The sequence below is a fragment of the Oncorhynchus masou genome, chromosome 13 (genome assembly GCF_036934945.1).
Source record: "Oncorhynchus masou masou isolate Uvic2021 chromosome 13, UVic_Omas_1.1, whole genome shotgun sequence".
In the NCBI taxonomy this organism is placed as follows: domain Eukaryota; kingdom Metazoa; phylum Chordata; class Actinopteri; order Salmoniformes; family Salmonidae; genus Oncorhynchus; species Oncorhynchus masou.
In genome coordinates this window covers 13015938-13043281 of record NC_088224.1, presented here as the reverse complement: position 1 = coordinate 13043281, position 27344 = coordinate 13015938, and the positions used below count along the sequence as shown (strand labels likewise).

General features: G+C 46.3%; 1 protein-coding gene across 3 annotated transcripts in view; it reads right to left on the bottom strand.

Moving 5' to 3' along the window:
* The window catches only part of LOC135551748 (CUB and sushi domain-containing protein 3-like), an 826047-nt gene that overhangs the window by 73819 nt on the left and 724884 nt on the right, over positions 1-27344 (bottom strand). For all 3 annotated transcript variants that reach the window (XM_064982949.1, XM_064982950.1, XM_064982951.1), the window contains 2 exons: positions 25686-25871; positions 23986-24159 (listed from right to left, as the gene is read on the bottom strand). In XM_064982949.1, coding sequence (XP_064839021.1) covers positions 23986-24159; positions 25686-25871 — 360 coding nt within the window. The remainder of the gene's footprint in view (positions 1-23985; positions 24160-25685; positions 25872-27344) is intronic.

Genomic DNA, 27344 nt, shown 5'->3' with positions numbered 1-27344 from the left:
TTGCCTTATTCTGGACATCATTCACAAGTGATAATTCACAAGTGATAGGCTAATATTGTCACCCATCAGATTATTAATGATTTAATCTTCTCTTTTCATATACTAAATAATATATGTGTGCATTTGTTATTTATTTAGAATGGACCATTATCATGCACCTGTCTCAAAACAGGGGCAGGGGGAAAAATACAGTTCATCTGTACACTTAAATAGCGAATGGAGGTCGCTTTTCCCATATAGCCAGGTAGGCTATACTCCTGTTGTAAAGATAGCAATGTGTTTAATATTAGGAAAGTTGAAAAATAAATATAGTAGTCCTTGTCTATAGAAAGCTGATGGGATCCTCTTATTTTTTAGTAGAGGCCATCACAAATGTTGCGCAACATGAGCTCATGGGCTCTCATGAAGTGTTTGATTAGATTTTCCAATACATTTGCATTAATGTCAGAGTGATTAGAGGGACAATAGAGTGCTGAGTACCAGGCAGTTAGCACGTTTGGTAGGCTACTAATGACCATCAGCAGCATCAGAGCTTGGAGAAACCTAATTACCGTGACTAAACGGTCAGGTGAAATTTGACTTTCTTCATGACTCGGTAGTACGGTCACGGCAACAGCCCTAGTCATGTGGGTAAACTGCATTTGAGTGGACATTGTTCTGTTTCACCTAGCTCCACACCTAGCATATAAAGTGCTAGTCCCTACAGACATGTACAGTATGAACATGAACGTTGCTGTCAATATGGGTAAAGCTGCAGTTGAAAGGGCCTTGAGTGTCTTGGTTATAAATGTTCCTCTGTGGGTCCTACGGAGTATGAATCTTAGAACACACAGGGCAAATTACAGGATGTCCCCCCTGCCCCCTGCCCCCCACACACACAATCACATGTAGTGTAGTAGGACAATAGGGGGTCACAAATAGTGTACACTTTCTAAAGTACAGCATGCTGGGGATACATGCTACTGTTACAGCCTTCTTTACTAAGCAGAACACAGCCCCAAGATATGATATCAGATGACAGTGAGTGGTGGCTTCCAGGTAAGGTGTGTGTGTCTGTTTGTGTGCCAACTGCCAAGTGTTTGTGTGTATGTGTACCAACTGCCAAGTGTTTGTGTGTGTACGTGTGCATGAGTATGTGTGGACGTGTGTGTGTGAGACTTTATTTATGAGTAAAACGTGTGTGTGTGTGTGTGTGGCTGCTGAGCAGGTGCATGTGTCCCATGTTCCACCTCCTCTATTATCCTCCTGGCAGCGAGCATCCCCCGGTGTGGGGGGTTCAGGTTCCCAGGAGTGTGCTCTGTCAGGGAAAATGTGCTGACCAAGTTAGGCTGGTGCTTTATTAGCTGTCATCTGAAGAGGCAGCGCTGACACACAACATGCCACCAGACAGAGAGAGGGAGAGTGGAGAGAGAGAGAGAGAGAGAGGGAGAGAGGAAGAGAGGAGAGAGAAAGAGAGAGAGGGAGTGGGGAGAGAGAGAGAGGAAGAGAGGGAGAGGGAGAAAGGAAGAGGGGAGAGAGGGAAGAGGGGGGAGAGGAGAGAGAGGAAAGAGGGGGGAGAGAGAGAGGGAGAGGAAGAGAGTGAGAGGGAGAAAGGAAGAGGGAAGAGAGTGAGAGGGATAAAGGAAGAGGGGAGAGAGAGAGAGGAAGAGAGGAAGAGGAGAGAGAGAGAGAAAGAAAGGGAGAGGGGGAGAGGTGAGAGAGAGGAAGAGGGGTGAGAGAAGGAGAGAGAGAGAGGGCTGGCTGTCACACACTGTGATACAGAGCCAAATCTCTAGACAGCTAGTGGAGAGCCACTAAGTCACCACAAACACAACAGGCCCTCAGCCACTCCCCTCCCCCTCCCGTCCCCCCACCTCACGTGTCTCACACAGAGTATGGACATGGACACACTGGGGAACGGAGAATGGAGAACAGAGGGAGGTCAAAAGAAATCTCCCTGGTGTTTTGTCACAAAGGGCGTCTGTCTTAAATGTGCCTGTGACTTTGTGTTTGTCACAGAACTGCCTGAGTGATCGCTAGTCTCAAACAGAGCACTTGTTCTGTGGTCTCTTCCTAAGAAACTGTAGCTCTACGCTCACCGGTACAGGGGAATAAAATGCTCTCTAGAATGCTAACTGGTCTTTTCAAATAACTATGTTCTTCATGCTAAAGAAAGCTTGGCCAGGCAACAGGGGAAAAGACAAAACCTGTACCACGTCCCCTTCCTGCCACACAATATCACATCACCAATGTTTCATGGGCACCAGACGGCTCAAAACCCCTCCCCAACACAGGCCCTGAGCCCTAGAGCCCTGCGTCCAGCCAACGCTTCAGCACCCCCGACTAATTGGAGACACAGGAAGTACAAGTATTAACCTGGAGTGCCAATCCAACACTACACCTACTAGACCACCAGGTAGCATGCTCACTGACTCAGTCACTATTGGACAGGGGGTCTAGCTAATGGACAGGGGGTCTAGTTAATGGACAGAGGATCTAGCTAATGTTCTCGGGGTCTAGCTAATTGACAGGGGGTCTAGTTAATGGACAAGGGGTCTAACGAATTGACAGGGGGTCTAGTTAATGGACAGGGGGTATAGCTAATTGACAGGTTGTCTAGTTAATGGTCAGGGGGTCTAGCTAATTGACTGGGGGTCTAGCTAATGGACAGGGGGTCTAGCTAATTGACAGGGGGTCTAGCTAATGGACAGGGGGTCGAGCTAATGGACAGTGGGGCTTGCTAATGGACAGGGGGTCTAGCTAATGGACAGGGGGTCTAGCTAATTGACAGGGGTCTAGCTAATGGTCAGGGGGTCTAGCTAATTGACAGGGGGTCTAGCTAATGGACAGGGGGTCTAGCTAATGGACAGGGGGTCTAGCTAATTGACAGGGGGTCTAGCTAATGTCATCGGGGTCTAGCTAATGGACAGGGGGTCTAGTTAATGGACAAGGGGTCTAACTAATTGACAGGGGGTCTAGTTAATGGACAAGGGGTCGAGTTAATTGGATCACTGAGTGCTTGAGATTACAGGGAAGGGCTCTAATTGCATTGTCCACTGGTTAGGAGGAGTGATACGGTTGAATATTAATACATATGTTAGTGTTACATACACCGGATCGGTGCAGTGAAATGTGTTGTTTTACAGGGCCAGTCATAAAAGTACAGTGCCCCTGGAGCAAATAATGGTGAAGTGCCTTGATCAAGGGCACATCGACTGATTTTTCACCTTGTCAACTTGGGTATTTGAATCAGTGACCTTTCAGTTACAACATTCTAACCGATAGGCTACCTGACGCCCTACTACTGCCTCGCCCAACCGGGCAGTTAATTCTGGGCAGTTACATCAGTTTACCCTGGGAGGTACCTTGGCCCAGCAGGGCAGTTACATCAGTTTACCCTGGGAGGTACCTTGGCCCAGGAGGGCAGTTACATCAGTTTATCCTGGAAGGTACCTTGGCCCAGCAGGGCAGTTACATCAGTTTACCCTGGGAGGTACCTTGGCCCAGGAGGGCAGTTACATCAGTTTACCCTGGGAGGTACCTTGGTCCAGGAGGGCAGTTACATCAGTTTATCCTGGAAGGTACCTTGGCCCAGGAGGGCAGTTACATCAGTTTACCCTGGCCCAGCAGGGCAGTTACATCAGTTTATCCTGGGAGGTACCCTGGCCCAGCAGGGCAGTTACATCAGTTTACCCTGGGAGGTACCTTGGAACCAGGAGGGCAGTTACATCAGTTTATCCTGGGAGGTACCCTGGCCCAGCAGGGCAGTTACATCAGTTTACCCTGGGAGGTACCTTGGAACCAGGAGGGCAGTTACATCAGTTTATCCTGGGAGGTACCTTGGTCCAGGAGGGCAGTTACATCAGTTTACCCTGGGAGGTACCTTGGCCCAGGAGGGCAGTTACATCAGAAACTATGGAAGCGGAGGGTGTTGTGGTGTTCAACTGATCTAACAGTATAATGGTTAGGGCCTAGCATGTACTGTACTGGCCAACACACACACACACACACACACACACACACACACACACACACACACACACACACACACACACACACACACACACACACACACACACACACACACACACACACACACACACGTCCTCACTTGATATACAGCTTTTCCCTAAAGAAGGCTTCTGTTGCTGGGGCTTAGAATCCTGCAGCTCACTGGAAGGCAAAGCTCAGAGCCAGGGAAATACTAATGCTTCAGGGACGTGAACAATAGAATGTGAGGGAGAGAGAGAGAGACAGAAAGAGAGCGAGAGAGAAAGAGGGAGAGAGAGAAAGAGGGAGAGAGCGAGAGAGACAGAAAGAGAGCGTGAGAGAGAGAGACAGAAAGAGAGCGAGAGAGAACGAGGGAGAGAGAGAGTGAGAGAGAAAAAGAGAGACAGAGAGGGAGAGAGAGAGACAAAGAGAGCGAGAGAGAGAGAGAGAGAAAGAGAAAGGGAGAGAGAGAGAAAGAGAGACAGAGAGAGAAAGAGAGAGGGAGAGAGAGAGAGAGAGAGCAACACTCCCATCTGAAACTCATGGCTTTCTATTTCTCTCTCCCTGGCTGTCTCTTTCTGGGTCAGCGCTCTCAGAAGAGAACAGGCACCATACACTGTACAGAGGGGTTTGGGGAGGAGCTCTTTTATGGGTCACGGACAGTTAATGAAGGTTTAATGGAGACCTCGAGCAGGTGAGTCTATATGTGTGTGTGTGTGTGTGAAGGTGCTCTTTGTGCATCAGTAAGTCTGCAGTAGTGCCAGCGTACCGGCAAGATGAGACAAGTGGAGGAAGCATAGAGAGACCGGCAACTGAGAGAGAGTGAGAAAGAACGCACACCGACACCCCAAGTCATTAGCAAGTATCATCTGTGTGGAAAACGGGTTGCTCCCAAAAACAGAGAAATCCCCCCAAACACAGACAGACACGTAATGTAGCCTAACAACTTAACACATGCAAAACTCAAGTCATCAGCACATGGCAGATAACACTAATAATTGTAGCGAAATAGGCTAATGACACCGTATTATTTGATTAGACTGTCAAAACGTCCTGCCATGTACATGTTGATACTTTATAAAGTGCTTTACAAATGTATTTATTTAAATTGATTTGATAGTACATTTCCTCAGAGAGACACTCACAAGAACTCAAGTGGAGATACATTGTATACTTTATCGTTTTCCAGAATGGATCCTAAAAGCATTCACCATGATGTAGAGAGCTGTTGAGAGAGAGCGCTGTCGAGAGAGGGAGAAGTACAAATAAATCGGCTCTAGTTTGTACCTGTTAGTTCTTTTTTCCCTTCCTACTCTCCCCTCTCCACCACAAATCTCTCTCGCGCGTCTCCTCTGCGGGAGTCTCACTCTCGCGGCTCCTCTGCGGGAGTCTCACTCTCGGGTCTCCTCTGCGGGAGTCTCACTCTCGGGTCTCCTCTGCGAGCCCTCCCTCTCCCCCTCTCTCTCTCTCTCTCGTCTCCTCTGCGAGCCTCTCTCTCTTTCTCTGCATTCACACAACTCTGGTTGAAGAGGTGAGATTGTCAGCTAGTGTTCTCATATCTCTCAGCAGCATAGTCAGCTTTAGGCCCACTTTACACACTGCCAGACTTTTCACACTACTCAATGGCACACTGTAAACAAAAATATGTTAATTTGATCTTATTGGATGTTGAATAAACATTAAGATTAGGCAGGGTGGTTATCATGTTGCTGAACTCTTCACACTATGATCAGAACAGATAGGACCCACTGACAGGGTGAGGCAGGATGGGTTATTAAATAACAGGTAGGACCCACTGACAGGGTGAGGCAGGATGGGTTATTAAATAACAGATAGGACCCACTGACAGGCCATGTTAGGATGTTATTAAATAACAGGTAGGACCCACTGACAGGCCATGGTAGGATGGGTTATTAAATAACAGATAGGACCCACTGACAGGCCATGGGAGGATGGGTTATTAAATAACAGATAGGACCCACTGACAGGTCATGGTAGGATGGGTTATTAAATAACAGATAGGACCCACTGACAGGCCATGTTAGGATGTTATTAAATAACAGATAGGACCCACTGACAGGGTGAGGCAGGATGGGTTATTAAATAACAGATAGGACCCACTGACAGGGTGAGGCAGGATGGGTTATTAAATAACAGATAGGACCCACTGACAGGGTGAGGCAGGATGGGTTATTAAATAACAGATAGGACCCACTGACAGGGTGAGGCAGGATGGGTTATTAAATAACAGATAGGACCCACTGACAGACCATGTTAGGATGTTATTAAATAACAGGTAGGACCCACTGACAGGCCATGGCAGGATGGGTTATTAAATAACAGATAGGACCCACTGACAGGGTGAGGCAGGATGGGTTATTAAATAACAGATAGGACCCACTGACAGGCCATGTTAGGATGTTATTAAATAACAGATAGGACCCACTGACAGGCCATGGTAGGATGGGTTATTAAATAACAGATAGGACCCACTGACAGGGTGAGGCAGGATGGGTTATTAAATAACAGATAGGACCCACTGACAGGGTGAGGCAGGATGGGTTATTAAATAACAGATAGGACCCACTGACAGGCCATGGCAGGATGGGTTATTAAATAACAGATAGGACCCACTGACAGGGTGAGGCAGGATGGGTTATTAAATAACAGATAGGACCCACTGACAGGGTGAGGCAGGATGGGTTATTAAATAACAGGTAGGACCCACTGACAGGCCATGTTAGGATGTTATTAAATAACAGGTAGGACCCACTGACAGGCCATGGTAGGATGGGTTATTAAATAACAGATAGGACCCACTGACAGGGTGAGGCAGGATGGGTTATTAAATAACAGATAGGACCCACTGACAGGCCATGGTAGGATGGGTTATTAAATAACAGGTAGGACCCACTGACAGGCCATGGTAGGATGGGTTATTAAATAACAGATAGGACCCACTGACAGGCCATGGTAGGATGGGTTATTAAATAACAGATAGGACCCACTGACAGGCCATGGTAGGATGGGTTATTAAATAACAGGTAGGACCCACTGACAGGGTGAGGCAGGATGGGTTATTAAATAACAGAAAGGACCCACTGACAGGCCATGGTAGGATGGGTTATTAAATAACAGATAGGACCCACTGACAGGCCATGGTAGGATGGGTTATTAAATAACAGGTAGGACCCACTGACAGGGTGAGGCAGGATGGGTTATTAAATAACAGAAAGGACCCACTGACAGGCCATGGTAGGATGGGTTATTAAATAACAGATAGGACCCACTGACAGGGTGAGGCAGGATGGGTTATTAAATAACAGGTAGGACCCACTGACAGGCCATGTTAGGATGTTATTAAATAACAGGTAGGACCCACTGACAGGCCATGGTAGGATGGGTTATTAAATAACAGATAGGACCCACTGACAGGGTGAGGCAGGATGGGTTATTAAATAACAGATAGGACCCACTGACAGGCCATGGTAGGATGGGTTATTAAATAACAGGTAGGACCCACTGACAGGGTGAGGCAGGATGGGTTATTAAATAACAGATAGGACCCACTGACAGGCCATGGTAGGATGGGTTATTAAATAACAGATAGGACCCACTGACAGGCCATGGTAGGATGGGTTATTAAATAACAGGTAGGACCCACTGACAGGCCATGGTAGGATGGGTTAAATAACAGATAGGACCCACTGACAGGGTGAGGCAGGATGGGTTATTAAATAACAGATAGGACCCACTGACAGGGTGAGGCAGGATGGGTTAAAGAACAGATAGGACCCACTGACAGGCCATGGTAGGATGGGTTATTACATAACAAGATAGGACCCACTGACAGGGTAAGGCAGGATGGGTTATTAAATAACAGATAGGACCCACTGACAGGCCATGGTAGGATGGGTTATTAAATAACAGATAGGACCCACTGACAGGGTAAGGCAGGATGGGTTATTAAATAACAGATAGGACCCACTGACAGGCCATGGTAGGATGGGTTAAATAACAGATAGGACCCACTGACAGGGTGAGGCAGGATGGGTTATTAAATAACAGATAGGACCCACTGACAGGGTGAGGCAGGATGGGTTAAAGAACAGATAGGACCCACTGACAGGCCATGGCAGGATGGGTTATTAAATAACAGATAGGACCCACTGACAGGCCATGGTAGGATGGGTTAATAAATAACAGATAGGACCCACTGACAGGCCATGGTAGGATGGGTTATTAAATAACAGGTAGGACCCACTGACAGGGTGAGGCAGGATGGGTTATTAAATAACAGGTAGGACCCACTGACAGGCCATGGTAGGATGGGTTATTAAATAACAGATAGGACCCACTGACAGGGTGAGGCAGGATGGGTTATTAAATAACAGGTAGGACCCACTGACAGGCCATGTTGGGATGGGTTATTAAATAACAGGTAGGACCCACTGACAGGCCATGGTAGGATGGGTTATTAAATAACAGATAGGACCCACTGACAGGCCATGGGAGGATGGGTTATTAAATAACAGATAGGACCCACTGACAGGTCATGGTAGGATGGGTTATTAAATAACAGATAGGACCCACTGACAGGCCATGTTAGGATGTTATTAAATAACAGATAGGACCCACTGACAGGGTGAGGCAGGATGGGTTATTAAATAACAGATAGGACCCACTGACAGGGTGAGGCAGGATGGGTTATTAAATAACAGATAGGACCCACTGACAGGGTGAGGCAGGATGGGTTATTAAATAACAGATAGGACCCACTGACAGGGTGAGGCAGGATGGGTTATTAAATAACAGATAGGACCCACTGACAGACCATGTTAGGATGTTATTAAATAACAGGTAGGACCCACTGACAGGCCATGGCAGGATGGGTTATTAAATAACAGATAGGACCCACTGACAGGGTGAGGCAGGATGGGTTATTAAATAACAGATAGGACCCACTGACAGGCCATGTTAGGATGTTATTAAATAACAGATAGGACCCACTGACAGGCCATGGTAGGATGGGTTATTAAATAACAGATAGGACCCACTGACAGGGTGAGGCAGGATGGGTTATTAAATAACAGATAGGACCCACTGACAGGGTGAGGCAGGATGGGTTATTAAATAACAGATAGGACCCACTGACAGGCCATGGCAGGATGGGTTATTAAATAACAGATAGGACCCACTGACAGGGTGAGGCAGGATGGGTTATTAAATAACAGATAGGACCCACTGACAGGGTGAGGCAGGATGGGTTATTAAATAACAGGTAGGACCCACTGACAGGCCATGTTAGGATGTTATTAAATAACAGGTAGGACCCACTGACAGGCCATGGTAGGATGGGTTATTAAATAACAGATAGGACCCACTGACAGGGTGAGGCAGGATGGGTTATTAAATAACAGATAGGACCCACTGACAGGCCATGGTAGGATGGGTTATTAAATAACAGGTAGGACCCACTGACAGGCCATGGTAGGATGGGTTATTAAATAACAGATAGGACCCACTGACAGGCCATGGTAGGATGGGTTATTAAATAACAGATAGGACCCACTGACAGGCCATGGTAGGATGGGTTATTAAATAACAGGTAGGACCCACTGACAGGGTGAGGCAGGATGGGTTATTAAATAACAGAAAGGACCCACTGACAGGCCATGGTAGGATGGGTTATTAAATAACAGATAGGACCCACTGACAGGCCATGGTAGGATGGGTTATTAAATAACAGGTAGGACCCACTGACAGGGTGAGGCAGGATGGGTTATTAAATAACAGAAAGGACCCACTGACAGGCCATGGTAGGATGGGTTATTAAATAACAGATAGGACCCACTGACAGGGTGAGGCAGGATGGGTTATTAAATAACAGGTAGGACCCACTGACAGGCCATGTTAGGATGTTATTAAATAACAGGTAGGACCCACTGACAGGCCATGGTAGGATGGGTTATTAAATAACAGATAGGACCCACTGACAGGGTGAGGCAGGATGGGTTATTAAATAACAGATAGGACCCACTGACAGGCCATGGTAGGATGGGTTATTAAATAACAGGTAGGACCCACTGACAGGGTGAGGCAGGATGGGTTATTAAATAACAGATAGGACCCACTGACAGGCCATGGTAGGATGGGTTATTAAATAACAGATAGGACCCACTGACAGGCCATGGTAGGATGGGTTATTAAATAACAGGTAGGACCCACTGACAGGCCATGGTAGGATGGGTTAAATAACAGATAGGACCCACTGACAGGGTGAGGCAGGATGGGTTATTAAATAACAGATAGGACCCACTGACAGGGTGAGGCAGGATGGGTTAAAGAACAGATAGGACCCACTGACAGGCCATGGTAGGATGGGTTATTACATAACAAGATAGGACCCACTGACAGGGTAAGGCAGGATGGGTTATTAAATAACAGATAGGACCCACTGACAGGCCATGGTAGGATGGGTTATTAAATAACAGATAGGACCCACTGACAGGGTAAGGCAGGATGGGTTATTAAATAACAGATAGGACCCACTGACAGGCCATGGTAGGATGGGTTAAATAACAGATAGGACCCACTGACAGGGTGAGGCAGGATGGGTTATTAAATAACAGATAGGACCCACTGACAGGGTGAGGCAGGATGGGTTAAAGAACAGATAGGACCCACTGACAGGCCATGGCAGGATGGGTTATTAAATAACAGATAGGACCCACTGACAGGCCATGGTAGGATGGGTTATTAAATAAAGGATAGGACCCACTGACAGGCCATGGTAGGATGGGTTATTAAATAACAGGTAGGACCCACTGACAGGGTGAGGCAGGATGGGTTATTAAATAACAGGTAGGACCCACTGACAGGCCATGGTAGGATGGGTTATTAAATAACAGATAGGACCCACTGACAGGGTGAGGCAGGATGGGTTATTAAATAACAGGTAGGACCCACTGACAGGCCATGTTGGGATGGGTTATTAAATAACAGGTAGGACCCACTGACAGGCCATGGTAGGATGGGTTATTAAATAACAGATAGGACCCACTGACAGGGTGAGGCAGGATGGGTTATTAAATAACAGATAGGACCCACTGACAGGCTATGGCAGGATGGGTTATTAAATAACAGATAGGACCCACTGACAGGCCATGGCAGGATGGGTTATTAAATAACAGATAGGACCCACTGACAGGCCATGGGAGGATGGGTTATTAAATAACAGATAGGACCCACTGACAGGCCATGGTAGGATGGGTTATTAAATAACAGATAGGACCCACTGACAGGCCATGGTAGGATGGGTTATTAAATAACAGGTAGGACCCACTGACAGGGTGAGGCAGGATGGGTTATTAAATAACAGATAGGACCCACTGACAGGCCATGGTAGGATGGGTTATTAAATAAAAGATAGGACCCACTGACAGGCCATGGTAGGATGGGTTATTAAATAACAGGTAGGACCCACTGACAGGCCATGGTAGGATGGGTTAAATAACAGATAGGACCCACTGACAGGGTGAGGCAGGATGGGTTAAAGAACAGATAGGACCCACTGACAGGCCATGGTAGGATGGGTTATTAAATAACAGATAGGACCCACTGACAGGGTAAGGCAGGATGGGTTATTAAATAACAGATAGGACCCACTGACAGGCCATGGTAGGATGGGTTATTAAATAACAGATAGGACCCACTGACAGGGTAAGGCAGGACGGGTTATTAAATAACAGATAGGACCCACTGACAGGCCATGGTAGGATGGGTTATTAAATGTAAATAAAGGATAGGACCCACTGACAGGCCATGGTAGGATGGGTTATTAAATAACAGGTAGGACCCACTGACAGGGTGAGGCAGGATGAGTTATTAAATAACAGGTAGGACCCACTGACAGGCCATGGGAGGATGGGTTATTAAATAACAGATAGGACCCACTGACAGGCCATGGTAGGATGGGTTATTAAATAACAGATAGGACCCACTGACAGGCCATGGCAGGATGGGTTATTAAATAACAGATAGGACCCACTGACAGGCCATGGTAGGATGGGTTATTAAATAACAGATAGGACCCACTGACAGGGTGAGGCAGGATGGGCTATTAAATAACAGGTAGGACCCACTGACAGGCCATGGTAGGATGGGTTATTAAATAAAGGATAGGACCCACTGACAGGCCATGGCAGGATGGGTTATTAAATAACAGATAGGACCCACTGACAGGGTGAGGCAGGATGGGTTAAATAACAGATAGGACCCACTGACAGGCCATGGTAGGATGGGTTATTAAATAACAGATAGGACCCACTGACAGGCCATGGCAGGATGGGTTATTAAATAAAGGATAGGACCCACTGACAGGCCATGGCAGGATGGGTTATTAAATAACAGGTAGGACCCACTGACAGGGTGAGGCAGGATGGGTTAAATAACAGGTAGGACCCACTGACAGGGTGAGGCAGGATGGGTTATTAAATAACAGGTAGGACCCACTGACAGGCCATGGTAGGATGGGTTATTAAATAAAGGATAGGACCCACTGACAGGCCATGGTAGGATGGGTTATTAAATAACAGATAGGACCCACTGACAGGCCATGGCAGGATGGGTTATTAAATAGCAGATAGTACCCACTGACAGGGTGAGGCAGGATGGGTTATTAAATAACAGATAGGACCCACTGACAGGGTGAGGCAGGATGGGTTAAATAACAGGTAGGACCCACTGACAGGGTGAGGCAGGATGGGTTATTAAATAACAGATAGGACCCACTGACAGGGTGAGGCAGGATGGGTTAAATAACAGGTAGGACCCACTGACAGGGTGAGGCAGGATGGGTTATTAAATAACAGATAGGACCCACTGACAGGGTGAGGCAGGATGGGTTAAATAACAGGTAGGACCCACTGACAGGCCATGGCAGGATGGGTTATTAAATAACAGATAGGACCCACTGACAGGCCATGGTAGGATGGGTTATTAAATAACAGATAGGACCCACTGACAGGCCATGGTAGGATGGGTTATTAAATAAAGGATTGGACCCACTGACAGGCCATGGTAGGATGGGTTATTAAATAACAGGTAGGACCCACTGACAGGGTAAGGCAGGATGGGTTATTAAATAACAGATAGGACCCACTGACAGGCCATGGTAGGATGGGTTATTAAATGTAAATAAAGGATAGGACCCACTGACAGGCCATGGTAGGATGGGTTATTAAATAACAGGTAGGACCCACTGACAGGGTGAGGCAGGATGGGTTATTAAATAACAGGTAGGACCCACTGACAGGCCATGTTAGGATGGGTTATTAAATAACAGGTAGGACCCACTGACAGGCCATGGGAGGATGGGTTATTAAATAACAGATAGGACCCACTGACAGGCCATGGTAGGATGGGTTATTAAATAACAGATAGGACCCACTGACAGGCCATGGCAGGATGGGTTATTAAATAGCAGATAGGACCCACTGACAGGCCATGGTAGGATGGGTTATTAAATAACAGATAGGACCCACTGACAGGGTGAGGCAGGATGGGTTATTAAATAACAGGTAGGACCCACTGACAGGCCATGGTAGGATGGGTTATTAAATAAAGGATAGGACCCACTGACAGGCCATGGCAGGATGGGTTATTAAATAACAGATAGGACCCACTGACAGGGTGAGGCAGGATGGGTTAAATAACAGGTAGGACCCACTGACAGGGTGAGGCAGGATGGGTTATTAAATAACAGATAGGACCCACTGACAGGGTGAGGTAGGATGGGTTAAATAACATGTAGGACCCACTGACAGGGTGAGGCAGGATGGGTTATTAAATAACAGGTAGGACCCACTGACAGGCCATGGTAGGATGGGTTATTAAATAACAGATAGGACCCAATGACAGGGTGAGGCAGGATGGGTTATTAAATAACAGGTAGGACCCACTGACAGGCCATGGTAGGATGGGTTATTAAATAAAGGATAGGACCCACTGACAGGCCATGGCAGGATGGGTTATTAAATAACAGATAGGACCCACTGGCAGGGTGAGGCAGGATGGGTTATTAAATAACAGGTAGGACCCACTGACAGGGTGAGGCAGGATGGGTTATTAAATAACAGGTAGGACCCACTGACAGGCCATGGTAGGATGGGTTATTAAATAACAGATAGGACCCAATGACAGGGTGAGGCAGGATGGGTTATTAAATAACAGGTAGGACCCACTGACAGGCCATGGTAGGATGGGTTATTAAATAAAGGATAGGACCCACTGACAGGCCATGGCAGGATGGGTTAAATAACAGGTAGGACCCACTGACAGGGTGATGCAGGATGGGTTATTAAATAACAGATAGGACCCACTGACAGGGTGAGGCAGGATGGGTTATTAAATAACAGATAGGACCCACTGACAGGGTGAGGCAGGATGGGTTAAATAACAGGTAGGACCCACTGACAGGGTGAGGCAGGATGGGTTATTAAATAACAGATAGGACCCACTGACAGGGTGAGGCAGGATGGGTTAAATAACAGGTAGGACCCACTGACAGGGTGAGGCAGGATGGGTTATTAAATAACAGATAGGACCCACTGACAGGGTGAGGCAGGATGGGTTAAATAACAGGTAGGACCCACTGACATGGTGAGGCAGGATGGGTTATTAAATAACAGGTAGGACCCACTGACAGGGTGAGGCAGGATGGGTTATTAAATAACAGGTAGGACACACTGACAGGCCATGGTAGGATGGGTTATTAAATAACAGATAGGACCCAATGACAGGGTGAGGCAGGATGGGTTATTAAATAACAGGTAGGACCCACTGACAGGCCATGGTAGGATGGGTTATTAAATAAAGGATAGGACCCACTGACAGGCCATGGCAGGATGGGTTATTAAATAACAGATAGGACCCACTGACAGGGTGAGGCAGGATGGGTTAAATAACAGGTAGGACCCACTGACAGGGTGAGGCAGGATGGGTTATTAAATAACAGATAGGACCCACTGACAGGGTGAGGCAGGATGGGTTAAATAACAGGTAGGACCCACTGACATGGTGAGGCAGGATGGGTTATTAAATAACAGGTAGGACCCACTGACAGGCCATGGTAGGATGGGTTAAATAACAGGTAGGACCCACTGACAGGGTGAGGCAGGATGGGTTATTAAATAACAGGTAGGACCCACTGACAGGCCATGGTAGGATGGGTTATTAAATAACAGATAGGACCCAATGACAGGGTGAGGCAGGATGGGTTATTAAATAACAGGTAGGACCCACTGACAGGCCATGGTAGGATGGGTTATTAAATAAAGGATAGGACCCACTGACAGGCCATGGCAGGATGGGTTATTAAATAACAGATAGGACCCACTGGCAGGATGGGTTAAATAACAGGTAGGACCCACTGACAGGGTGAGGCAGGATGGGTTAATAAATAACAGATAGGACCCACTGACAGGGTGAGGCAGGATGGGTTAAATAACAGGTAGGACCCACTGACAGGGTGAGGCAGGATGGGTTATTAAATAACAGATAGGACCCACTGACAGGGTGAGGCAGGATGGGTTAAATAACAGGTAGGACCCACTGACATGGTGAGGCAGGATGGGTTATTAAATAACAGGTAGGACCCACTGACAGGGTGAGGCAGGATGGGTTATTAAATAACAGGTAGGACCCACTGACAGGCCATGGTAAGATGGGTTATTAAATAACAGATAGGACCCAATGACAGGGTGAGGCAGGATGGGTTATTAAATAACAGGTAGGACCCACTGACAGGCCATGGTAGGATGGGTTATTAATTAAAGGATAGGACCCACTGACAGGCCATGGCAGGATGGGTTATTAAATAACAGATAGGACCCACTGACAGGGTGAGGCAGGATGGGTTAAATAACAGGTAGGACCCACTGACAGGGTGAGGCAGGATGGGTTATTAAATAACAGATAGGACCCACTGACAGGGTGAGGCAGGATGGGTTAAATAACAGGTAGGACCCACTGACAGGGTGAGGCAGGATGGGTTATTAAATAACAGATAGGACCCACTGACAGGGTGAGGCAGGATGGGTTAAATAACAGGTAGGACCCACTGACAGGGTGAGGCAGGATGGGTTATTAAATAACAGATAGGACCCACTGACAGGGTGAGGCAGGATGGGTTAAATAACAGGTAGGACCCACTGACAGGGTGAGGCAGGATGGGTTAAATAACAGGTAGGACCCACTGACATGGTGAGGCAGGATGGGTTATTAAATAACAGGTAGGACCCACTGACAGGCCATGGTAGGATGGGTTATTAAATAACAGGTAGGACCCACTGACAGGGTAAGGCAGGATGGGTTATTAAATAACAGATAGGACCCACTGACAGGCCATGGTAGGATGGGTTATTAAATGTAAATAAAGGATAGGACCCACTGACAGGCCATGGTAGGATGGGTTATTAAATAACAGGTAGGACCCACTGACAGGGTGAGGCAGGATGGGTTATTAAATAACAGGTAGGACCCACTGACAGGCCATGTTAGGATGGGTTATTAAATAACAGGTAGGACCCACTGACAGGCCATGGGAGGATGGGTTATTAAATAACAGATAGGACCCACTGACAGGCCATGGTAGGATGGGTTATTAAATAACAGATAGGACCCACTGACAGGCCATGGCAGGATGGGTTATTAAATAACAGATAGGACCCACTGACAGGCCATGGTAGGATGGGTTATTAAATAAAGGATAGGACCCACTGACAGGCCATGGCAGGATGGGTTATTAAATAACAGATAGGACCCACTGACAGGGTGAGGCAGGATGGGTTAAATAACAGGTAGGACCCACTGACAGGGTGAGGCAGGATGGGTTATTAAATAACAGATAGGACCCACTGACAGGGTGAGGTAGGATGGGTTAAATAACATGTAGGACCCACTGACAGGGTGAGGCAGGATGGGTTATTAAATAACAGGTAGGACCCACTGACAGGCCATGGTAGGATGGGTTATTAAATAACAGATAGGACCCAATGACAGGGTGAGGCAGGATGGGTTATTAAATAACAGGTAGGACCCACTGACAGGCCATGGTAGGATGGGTTATTAAATAAAGGATAGGACCCACTGACAGGCCATGGCAGGATGGGTTATTAAATAACAGATAGGACCCACTGGCAGGGTGAGGCAGGATGGGTTATTAAATAACAGGTAGGACCCACTGACAGGGTGAGGCAGGATGGGTTATTAAATAACAGGTAGGACCCACTGACAGGCCATGGTAGGATGGGTTATTAAATAACAGATAGGACCCAATGACAGGGTGAGGCAGGATGGGTTATTAAATAACAGGTAGGACCCACTGACAGGCCATGGTAGGATGGGTTATTAAATAAAGGATAGGACCCACTGACAGGCCATGGCAGGATGGGTTAAATAACAGGTAGGACCCACTGACAGGGTGAGGCAGGATGGGTTATTAAATAACAGATAGGACCCACTGACAGGGTGAGGCAGGATGGGTTATTAAATAACAGATAGGACCCACTGACAGGGTGAGGCAGGATGGGTTAAATAACAGGTAGGACCCACTGACAGGGTGAGGCAGGATGGGTTATTAAATAACAGATAGGACCCACTGACAGGGTGAGGCAGGATGGGTTAAATAACAGGTAGGACCCACTGACAGGGTGAGGCAGGATGGGTTATTAAATAACAGATAGGACCCACTGACAGGGTGAGGCAGGATGGGTTAAATAACAGGTAGGACCCACTGACATGGTGAGGCAGGATGGGTTATTAAATAACAGGTAGGACCCACTGACAGGGTGAGGCAAGATGGGTTATTAAATAACAGGTAGGACACACTGACAGGCCATGGTAGGATGGGTTATTAAATAACAGATAGGACCCAATGACAGGGTGAGGCAGGATGGGTTATTAAATAACAGGTAGGACCCACTGACAGGCCATGGTAGGATGGGTTATTAAATAAAGGATAGGACCCACTGACAGGCCATGGCAGGATGGGTTATTAAATAACAGATAGGACCCACTGACAGGGTGAGGCAGGATGGGTTAAATAACAGGTAGGACCCACTGACAGGGTGAGGCAGGATGGGTTATTAAATAACAGATAGGACCCACTGACAGGGTGAGGCAGGATGGGTTAAATAACAGGTAGGACCCACTGACAGGGTGAGGCAGGATGGGTTATTAAATAACAGATAGGACCCACTGACAGGGTGAGGCAGGATGGGTTAAATAACAGGTAGGACCCACTGACATGGTGAGGCAGGATGGGTTATTAAATAACAGGTAGGACCCACTGACAGGCCATGGTAGGATGGGTTAAATAACAGGTAGGACCCACTGACAGGGTGAGGCAGGATGGGTTATTAAATAACAGGTAGGACCCACTGACAGGCCATGGTAGGATGGGTTATTAAATAACCGATAGGACCCAATGACAGGGTGAGGCAGGATGGGTTATTAAATAACAGGTAGGACCCACTGACAGGCCATGGTAGGATGGGTTATTAAATAAAGGATAGGACCCACTGACAGGCCATGGCAGGATGGGTTATTAAATAACAGATAGGACCCACTGGCAGGATGGGTTAAATAACAGGTAGGACCCACTGACAGGGTGAGGCAGGATGGGTTAATAAATAACAGATAGGACCCACTGACAGGGTGAGGCAGGATGGGTTAAATAACAGGTAGGACCCACTGACAGGGTGAGGCAGGATGGGTTATTAAATAACAGATAGGACCCACTGACAGGGTGAGGCAGGATGGGTTAAATAACAGGTAGGACCCACTGACATGGTGAGGCAGGATGGGTTATTAAATAACAGGTAGGACCCACTGACAGGGTGAGGCAGGATGGGTTATTAAATAACAGGTAGGACCCACTGACAGGCCATGGTAGGATGGGTTATTAAATAACAGATAGGACCCAATGACAGGGTGAGGCAGGATGGGTTATTAAATAACAGGTAGGACCCACTGACAGGCCATGGTAGGATGGGTTATTAATTAAAGGATAGGACCCACTGACAGGCCATGGCAGGATGGGTTATTAAATAACAGATAGGACCCACTGACAGGGTGAGGCAGGATGGGTTAAATAACAGGTAGGACCCACTGACAGGGTGAGGCAGGATGGGTTATTAAATAACAGATAGGACCCACTGACAGGGTGAGGCAGGATGGGTTAAATAACAGGTAGGACCCACTGACATGGTGAGGCAGGATGGGTTATTAAATAACAGGTAGGACCCACTGACAGGCCATGGTAGGATGGGTTAAATAACAGGTAGGACCCACTGACAGGGTGAGGCAGGATGGGTTAACGGACAGGTAGGACCCACTTACAGGCCATGGCAGGGGAGGTGTACCTATTTCTAAACTCTTTAAACTACAGACAGTCTGTAACAGGTTGAGTGAGGGTGTATACAAGCGCCACAAGTCTTTAAGTACAGAAAACTAAGAAGGGAAGATATGTACTACAGGGATAAAAAATATTGTGCCAGTAATTTGCACTTTTTGTGATGTCCAATTCAAAACGTTTTTAGATTGAAACACCATCTTCTGTATTACAGGTGAGTACCTGTATCTCTCTCTATAGAGTGAGAGAGAGAGAGATGAGGGTGAGATGTCTCCTCTTCAGTCTGCCATAGTGAAAAGTAGATAGCAATTAAGAGGAACAGCAAACACTAAGCACCAACCACCAACATAGTAGTTCCATTACTGGGACTTATTGTCCCAACTGGATTCAAAATGGCACACTATTCCCTATGTACTACACTACTTTTGACCAGAGCCAAATGTTTTGGTTCAAAGTCGTGCTATATACAGGGAATAGGGTTTAATTTGGGATGCAGCGCCCAACTTCTGCGAGAGAGGAAAGACAGAGGCCTTAATTATCCAGAGAATGACATCCTTCTCCGGCTAAGAAAAATTACTTCAGCCACAAATGTATTTTCCCATCATCCTCGACGGGGTCATTGTCATACTTACTTAAATGGAGCCATATAACGATTTCCATCCAATACACATTGTGCCACTTTACACATTGAATGGAAGACAGGGAAGAAGAAGAAGAGGAAGGAGAATTTTTATTTTTATTTTGGGCAGAAGCAAGTAATTCAGGAATTAAGGAAGGAAGTAAGGAAGGTCTGTGTGTGTATGAGACAGAGAGAGAGACAAAGAGAGAGACAGAGAGAGAGACAAAGAAAGAGACAGAAAGAGCAAAAGAGTAAAAGAGAGAGGGAGAGAGAGACAGAGAGAAGGAGTAAAAGAGAGAGAGAGAGAGAGGGAGAAAGAGTAAAAGAGAGAGAGAGAGAGGGAGAAAGAGTAAAAGAGAGAGAGAGAGGGAGAAAGAGTAAAAGAGAGAGAGAGAGGGAGAAAGAGTAAAAGAGAGAGAGAAAGAGGGAGAAAGAGTAAAAGAGAGAGAGAGAGAGAGAGAGAGGGAGAAAGAGTAAAAGAGAGAGAGAGGGAGAAAGAGTAAAAGAGAGAGAGAAAGAGGGAGAAAGAGTAAAAGAGAGGGAGAAAGAGTAAAAGAGAGAGAGAGAGAGGGAGAAAGAGTAAAAGAGAGAGAGAGGGAGAAAGAGTAAGAGAGAGGGAGAAAGAGTAAAAGAGAGAGAGAGAGAGAGGGAGAAAGAGTAAAAGAGAGAGAGAGAGGGAGAAAGAGTAAAAGAGAGAGAGAGAGGGAGAAAGAGTAAAAGAGAGAGAGAGAGGGAGAAAGAGTAAAAGAGAGAGAGAGAGAAAGAGTAAAAGAGAGAGAGAGAGAGAGAGGGAGAAAGAGTAAAAGAGAGAGAGAGAGGGAGAAAGAGTAAAAGAGAGAGAGAAAGAGGGAGAAAGAGTAAAGAGAGAGAGAGAGAGAGAGAGGGAGAAAGAGTAAAAGAGAGAGAGAGGGAGAAAGAGTAAAAAAGAGAGAGAGAGAGAGAGGGAGAAAGAGTAAAAGAGAGAGAGAAAGAGGGAGAAAGAGTAAAAGAGAGGGAGAAAGAGTAAAAGAGAGAGAGAGAGGGAGAAAGAGTAAAAGAGAGAGAGAGGGAGAAAGAGTAAGAGAGAGGGAGAAAGAGTAAAAGAGAGAGAGAGAGAGGGAGAAAGAGTAAAAGAGAGAGAGAGAGAGGGAGAAAGAGTAAAAGAGAGAGAGAGAGGGAGAAAGAGTAAAAGAGAGAGAGAGAGAGGGAGAAAGAGTAAAAGAGAGAGAGAGAGAGAGAGAGGGAGAAAGAGTAAAAGAGAGAGAGAGAGAGAGGGGGAGAAAGAGTAAAAGAGAGAGAGGGAGAAAGAGTAAAAGAGAGAGAGGGCGAGAAAGAGTAAAAGAGAGAGAGAAAGAGTAAAAGAGAGAGAGAGAAAGAGTAAAAGAGAGAGAGGCAAGAAGGGCATTCTATGCCATCAAAAGGAACATAAATCTCAACATACCAATTAGGATTTGGCTAAAAATACTTGAATCAGTCATAGAGCCCATAGCCCTTTATGGTTGTGAGGTCTGGGGTCCGCTCACCAACCAAGACTTCACAAAATGGGACAAACACCAAATTGAGACTCTGCATGCAGAATTCTGCAAAAATATACTCAGTGTTCAACGTAGAACACCAAATAATGCATGCAGAGCAGAATTAGGCCGATACCCACTAATTATCAAAATCCAGAAAAAAGCTGTTAAATTCTATAACCACCTAAAAGGAAGCGATTCCCAAACCTTCCACAACAAAGCCATCACCTACAGAGAGATGAACCTGGAGAAGAGTCCCCTAAGCAAGCTGGTCCTGGGGCTCTGTTCACAAACACACCCCACAGAGCCCCATGACAGCAGCACAATTAGACCCAACCAAATCATGAGAAAACAAAAAGATAATTACTTGACACATTGGAAAGAATTAACAAAAAAACAGAGCAAACTAGAATGCTATTTGGCCCTACACAGAGAGTACACAGCGGCAGAATACCTGACCACTGTGACTGACCCAAAATTAAGGAAAGCTTTGACTATGTACAGACTCAGCGAGCATAGCCTTGCTATTGAGAAAAGCCGCCATAGGCAGACATGGCTCTCAAGAGAAGACAGGCTATGTGCTCACTGCCCACAAAATGAGGTGGAAACTGAGCTGCACTTCCTAACCTCCTGCCCAATGTATGACCATATTAGAGAGACATATTTCCCTCAGATTACACAGATCCACAAAGAATTCGAAAACAAATCCAATTTTGAAAAACTCCCATATCTACTGGGTGAAATTCCACAGTGTGCCATCAGAGCAGCAAGATTTGTGACCTGTTGCCACGAGAAAAGGGCAACCAGTGAAGAACATGCACCATTGTAAATACAACCCATATCTATGCTTATTTATTTTATCCTGTGTCCTTAACCATTTGTACATTGTAAAAACACTGTATATATATATATATATAATATGACATTTGTAATGTCTTTATTGTTTTGAAACTTCTGTATGTGTGATGTCTACTGTTAATTTTGATTGTTTATTTCACTTTATATATTATCTACCTTACTTGCTTTGGCAATGTTAACACATGTTACCCATGCCAATAAAGCCCCTTGAATTGAATTGAATTGAAAGGGAGAAAGAGTAAAAGAGAGAGAGAGAGAGAGAGAGGGAGAAAGAGTAAAAGAGAGAGAGAGAGGGAGAAAGAGTAAAAGAGAGAGGGAGAAATAGTAAAAGAGAGAGAGAGAAAGAGTAAAAGAGAGAGAGAGAGGGAGAAAGAGTAAAAGAGAGAGAGAGAGGGAGAAAGAGTAAAAGAAAGAGAGAGGGAGAAAGAGTAAAAGAAAGAGAGGGAGAAAGAGTAAAAGAGAGAGAGAGAGAGGGAGAAAGAGTAAAAGAGAGAGAGAGAGGGAGAAAGAGTAAAAGAGAGAGAGGGAGACAGAGAGAGAGAGAGACTAGACTGTGAAGACAGGGGAGCTGTTTGTAGCCGTAACGTCAATGCCCAGGTACAACGCCCACGCTAGGGTGAAGATGGTGAACCCTCCTGCCCACACGTTAGTCGATGCCTCTCGTTTCTTCTGTTCTGCTGGATCCAACGTGTTGCTCCACCACCGCTTTAACTCCCCCTTTTCTATTAGCAGCTCGTTCTTTATTTTGGAGGTATATCTAAAAGTCCTCGATATGACCTTCTCTCTATTTGACTCTGTCTGTTTTTAGCTCTTGCAGTGAGCAAAAGTAAGACCAAAAGCTGATGAATATAGATTTGAACGTCTGACTTTGGTCACCATGACAACCTTCCTATAGATCATAATGTAACGTTGCAGATGACTTAGTGATTTGTTACCCTCAGGACAACCTGAGCCCCATCACATACACAACCGCACCCACTCACAAACCTCCCTAACCACCCAACCTCACAGAACACCACACCCCTGCACCCACTCACAAACCTCCCTAACCACCCAACCTCACAGAACACCACACCCCTGCACCCACTCACAAACCCCGCTAACCACCCAACCTCACAGAACCCCACACCCCTGCACCCACTCACAAACCTCCCTAACCACCCAACCTCACAGAACACCACACCCCTGCACCCACTCACAAACCCCCCTAACCACCCAATTACACAGAACCCCACACCCCTGCACCCACTCACAAACCCCGCTAACCACCCAACCTCACAGAACACCACACCCCTGCACCCACTCACAAACCTCCCTAACCACCCAACCTCACAGAACACCACACCCCTGCACCCACTCACAAACCTCCCTAACCACCCAACCTCACAGAACACCACACCCACTCACAAACCTCCCTAACCACCCAACCTCACAGAACACCACACCCCTGCACCCACTGACAAACCTCCCTAACCACCCAACCTCACAGAACACCACACCCCTGCACCCACTCACAAACCCCGCTAACCACCCAACCTCACAAACCCCACACCCCTGCACCCATTCACAAACCCCCCAACTACACAGAACCCCACACCCCCCCCACACACTCACAAACCCCCCTAAATCACCTGAGCAGAAAGGCATGGGTACGCTCCAGTGGCCATTAAGCTGGCAGGTGCGTGCCGACTCGCCCTTCAGCTGCCTCCCCCCTGTGCAGGTGTAGCGAACCGTGGAGCCGAAGGTGAACTTGTCCCCGCTCAGTTGGCCGTTGGGAGGGCACCCAGGGTGACCACAGTCCACTACTGGAGGAGAGAGACACACACACAATGGATGCCGTCAGTTCAGAGTGCTGACCGGTCTAACGTAGTGGAAGGTGCTGTCTCTACAGGATTGAGGCCACACACTATGTCTGCATCCCCAAATGGCAACCTATTCACTCCTTTTGTCCAGGCCCCATAGGGAAGAGTGTGACATTTGGGATGTAGCCTGTCCAGTATGTTAGCAGTAAAGACAGAACGAGATGTGACTATGGTGTAAACACTGTTCAGGCCTACATCTCGATGAGGGAGGATACTGTATCATACAAACTACTTTACTACTTTCAAAACTAATTCAGATAATACAAACTATACGCTACATTTCCCAGACCCAGATTAAAAGTGCTTTATAGACCAGGACTTGATTTGATCTGGGTCCAGGTACCGTCCAAAATGTACTGTACCATAATGGTAACGAGCCAAAGTAGATGGTACCATCCTCATCCTTTGTAATAATTCTCAGTTTCCTTTTTAATGTTGTAAATTATCAACTTCTTTCTTCAGATATTCACCCTACAATGTGCTACAATCAGCAAGTTTACTTTAAACTTTCTCCCTTTTTGCTCCTGGCCGATAAAAAGTTAACGTGCTGAAGCAACGGGAAGGATGAGGTGTGTCTAAATGAGAAGAACATTTTGGACACGGTGTCAATGTTGCAGGAGGTGGATCAAACAGGGAACTAGGCATTGAGGAGAAAAGAGCACATTGATTAATCCTGTCTTTCGGTCCCTTTTAAAACACATGGCAACAGGAACACCAAACTGATAGGGACAAAGTAGAGCTAATTAATGGTCAGGTTTAAGATAAAACAGTAGGCGGCACATCATGTTCAATATTGGTTGAGATTGGGTTCAAACTTCAAAGGAGAGAACTGATTGGAGCACACTGCGTGCCCCTCAACCAGTAGGAAGCCCAGGTTGTGTTTAAAACACTGAGACAGCCAGTAGGAAGCCCAGGTTGTGTTCAAAACTCTGAGACAGCCAGTAGGAAGCCTTGAAGCCAAGTGTTTAGACATGCCAAGTTGCCAGTACAGCAGGTCCCTGGTGCAGCTTGTTTTAGAGGAGAACGTTGCAGGTACAGAAGGATCAGCTGCCAACCTGGCATCCCTAATTAGTCTAATATCCACATCGCTGTTCCACCTGTCCCTCAATTAGAACACTGATCTTAAGCTGCGGGGGTCACGCAACTCATTCAGCCTCAATTAAAGGAATAATATGCTAATTATCCACAAGTGCCAAGTTGCTAAGTCGGCAGTCTCTCTCTGGGAAAGAGACTGTCTGTGAGACAGTCACAACAAATTATAGGAACAGATGACAGTAGATAAATACCACCAATGTTTTTGAGCAGCTGCTGGATATCAAAATAAGTTCAGCGAATGGTAAAATAAAGACTCCCGCACACTGCAGTCAGCGGTATGTTCCCAATGTGCTTTATCGGTGACAATGTTTTCAACCGTCAAAACTCCTCCAATAAACCACATATGAGTATAAGTAGCAGTGTGACAGACTCACCGATACACTCAGGTAGAGGCTTGTCCCACTGTCCCGTGGGTTGACAGGTGAGAACCGGAGAACCGAACAGGTAGAAACCTGGGTTGCAATCGTAGAACACCACGGTTCCAAAGGTGAAGTTGCCGTGTTCTATCTTACTCTGTCTGATGGAATTGGCTGGGATGCCAGGATCGGAGCAGTTGACCACTGAAGAGGAAGACAGAGAAGGGGAAATAGACAAGCATGTGTTATTTGGCGGAAACATGGAAGGGATACATTTATTCTAACACTTAGGAGGACACGCCTAACCCTCTGCAGTCACTCATATAGGGCCAAATGCTGACATGAAACTGCCTTTCTGCTATAATCTTCCATTGATCTCAATCCATGATTCACACTATTGACAACAGAGTGAAGGAAAAGTAGCCAACAAGAACTCAGCATATGTGGGAACTCCTTCAAGACTGTTGGAAAAGCATTCCAAATAGGGATATCTTCTGTATACCACCCCTACCTTGTCACAACAACTGATTGGCTCAAACGCATTAAGAAGGAACGAAATTCCACAAATTAGCTTTTAACAAGGCACGCCTGTTAATTGAAACGCATTCCATGTGACTACCTCTTGAAGCTGGTTGAGAGAATGAGTATAAGTAAAATGACATATGTTTGGAACCTTAAACAACTAAACACAACTATACAACAGAAAAATAAGTATGTTACTTTCGCCCCCCTGTGTTACTTTCATCCTAATTCTCTCCGACATGGCACAATGGCTTTACTATGAATTCCAAGAACCTGAGACATTGATTCACCTGTATCAAAAAAGGCCAACACAATGAGGGCTTAATATCTCCACTTGGCACAGTAATCCAATCAGATACTACGTTACTGACACTAGTTTTTTTGATATGCAGGGCTCGTACAATACCAGTCTGACTCTGGATTTAGCCTCTGGTTACCTCAGGGTAAGAATCCTCTATAACAGAAGTACCATAAGCTCTATAAGCTCTATGACAAAGTCATATTACAGAAATCAGGCTGGTTGCATGTTGAAATGCATCACTGTAAACTAAATCACATGCAAGGCAAATGTCATGCACCGGGAACCATTCAAAAACATTATACCGGTCAGTGATACCACCACAATCATATCCAATGATGTTCAAGAGGCCGTCCTAGCCTATGATGCCACCACAATCATATACAATGATGTTCAAGAGGCCGTCCTAGCCTATGATACCACCACAATCATATCCAATGATGTTCAAGAGGCCGTCCTAGCCTATGATACCACCACAATCATATCCAATGATGTTCAAGAGGCCGTCCTAGCCTATGATACCACCACAATCATATCCAATGATGTTCAAGAGGCCGTCCTAGCCTATGATACCACCACAATCATATCCAATGATGTTCAAGAGGCCGTCCTAGCCTATGATACCACCACAATCATATCCAATGATGTTCAAGAGGCCGTCCTAGCCTATGATGCCACCACAATCATATCCAATGATGTTCAAGAGGCCGTCCTAGCCTATGATGCCACCACAATCATATCCAATGATGTTCAAGAGGCCGTCCTAGCCTATGATACCACCACAATCATATCCAATGATGTTCAAGAGGCAGTCCTAGCCTATGATGCCACCACAATCATATCCAATGATGTTCAAG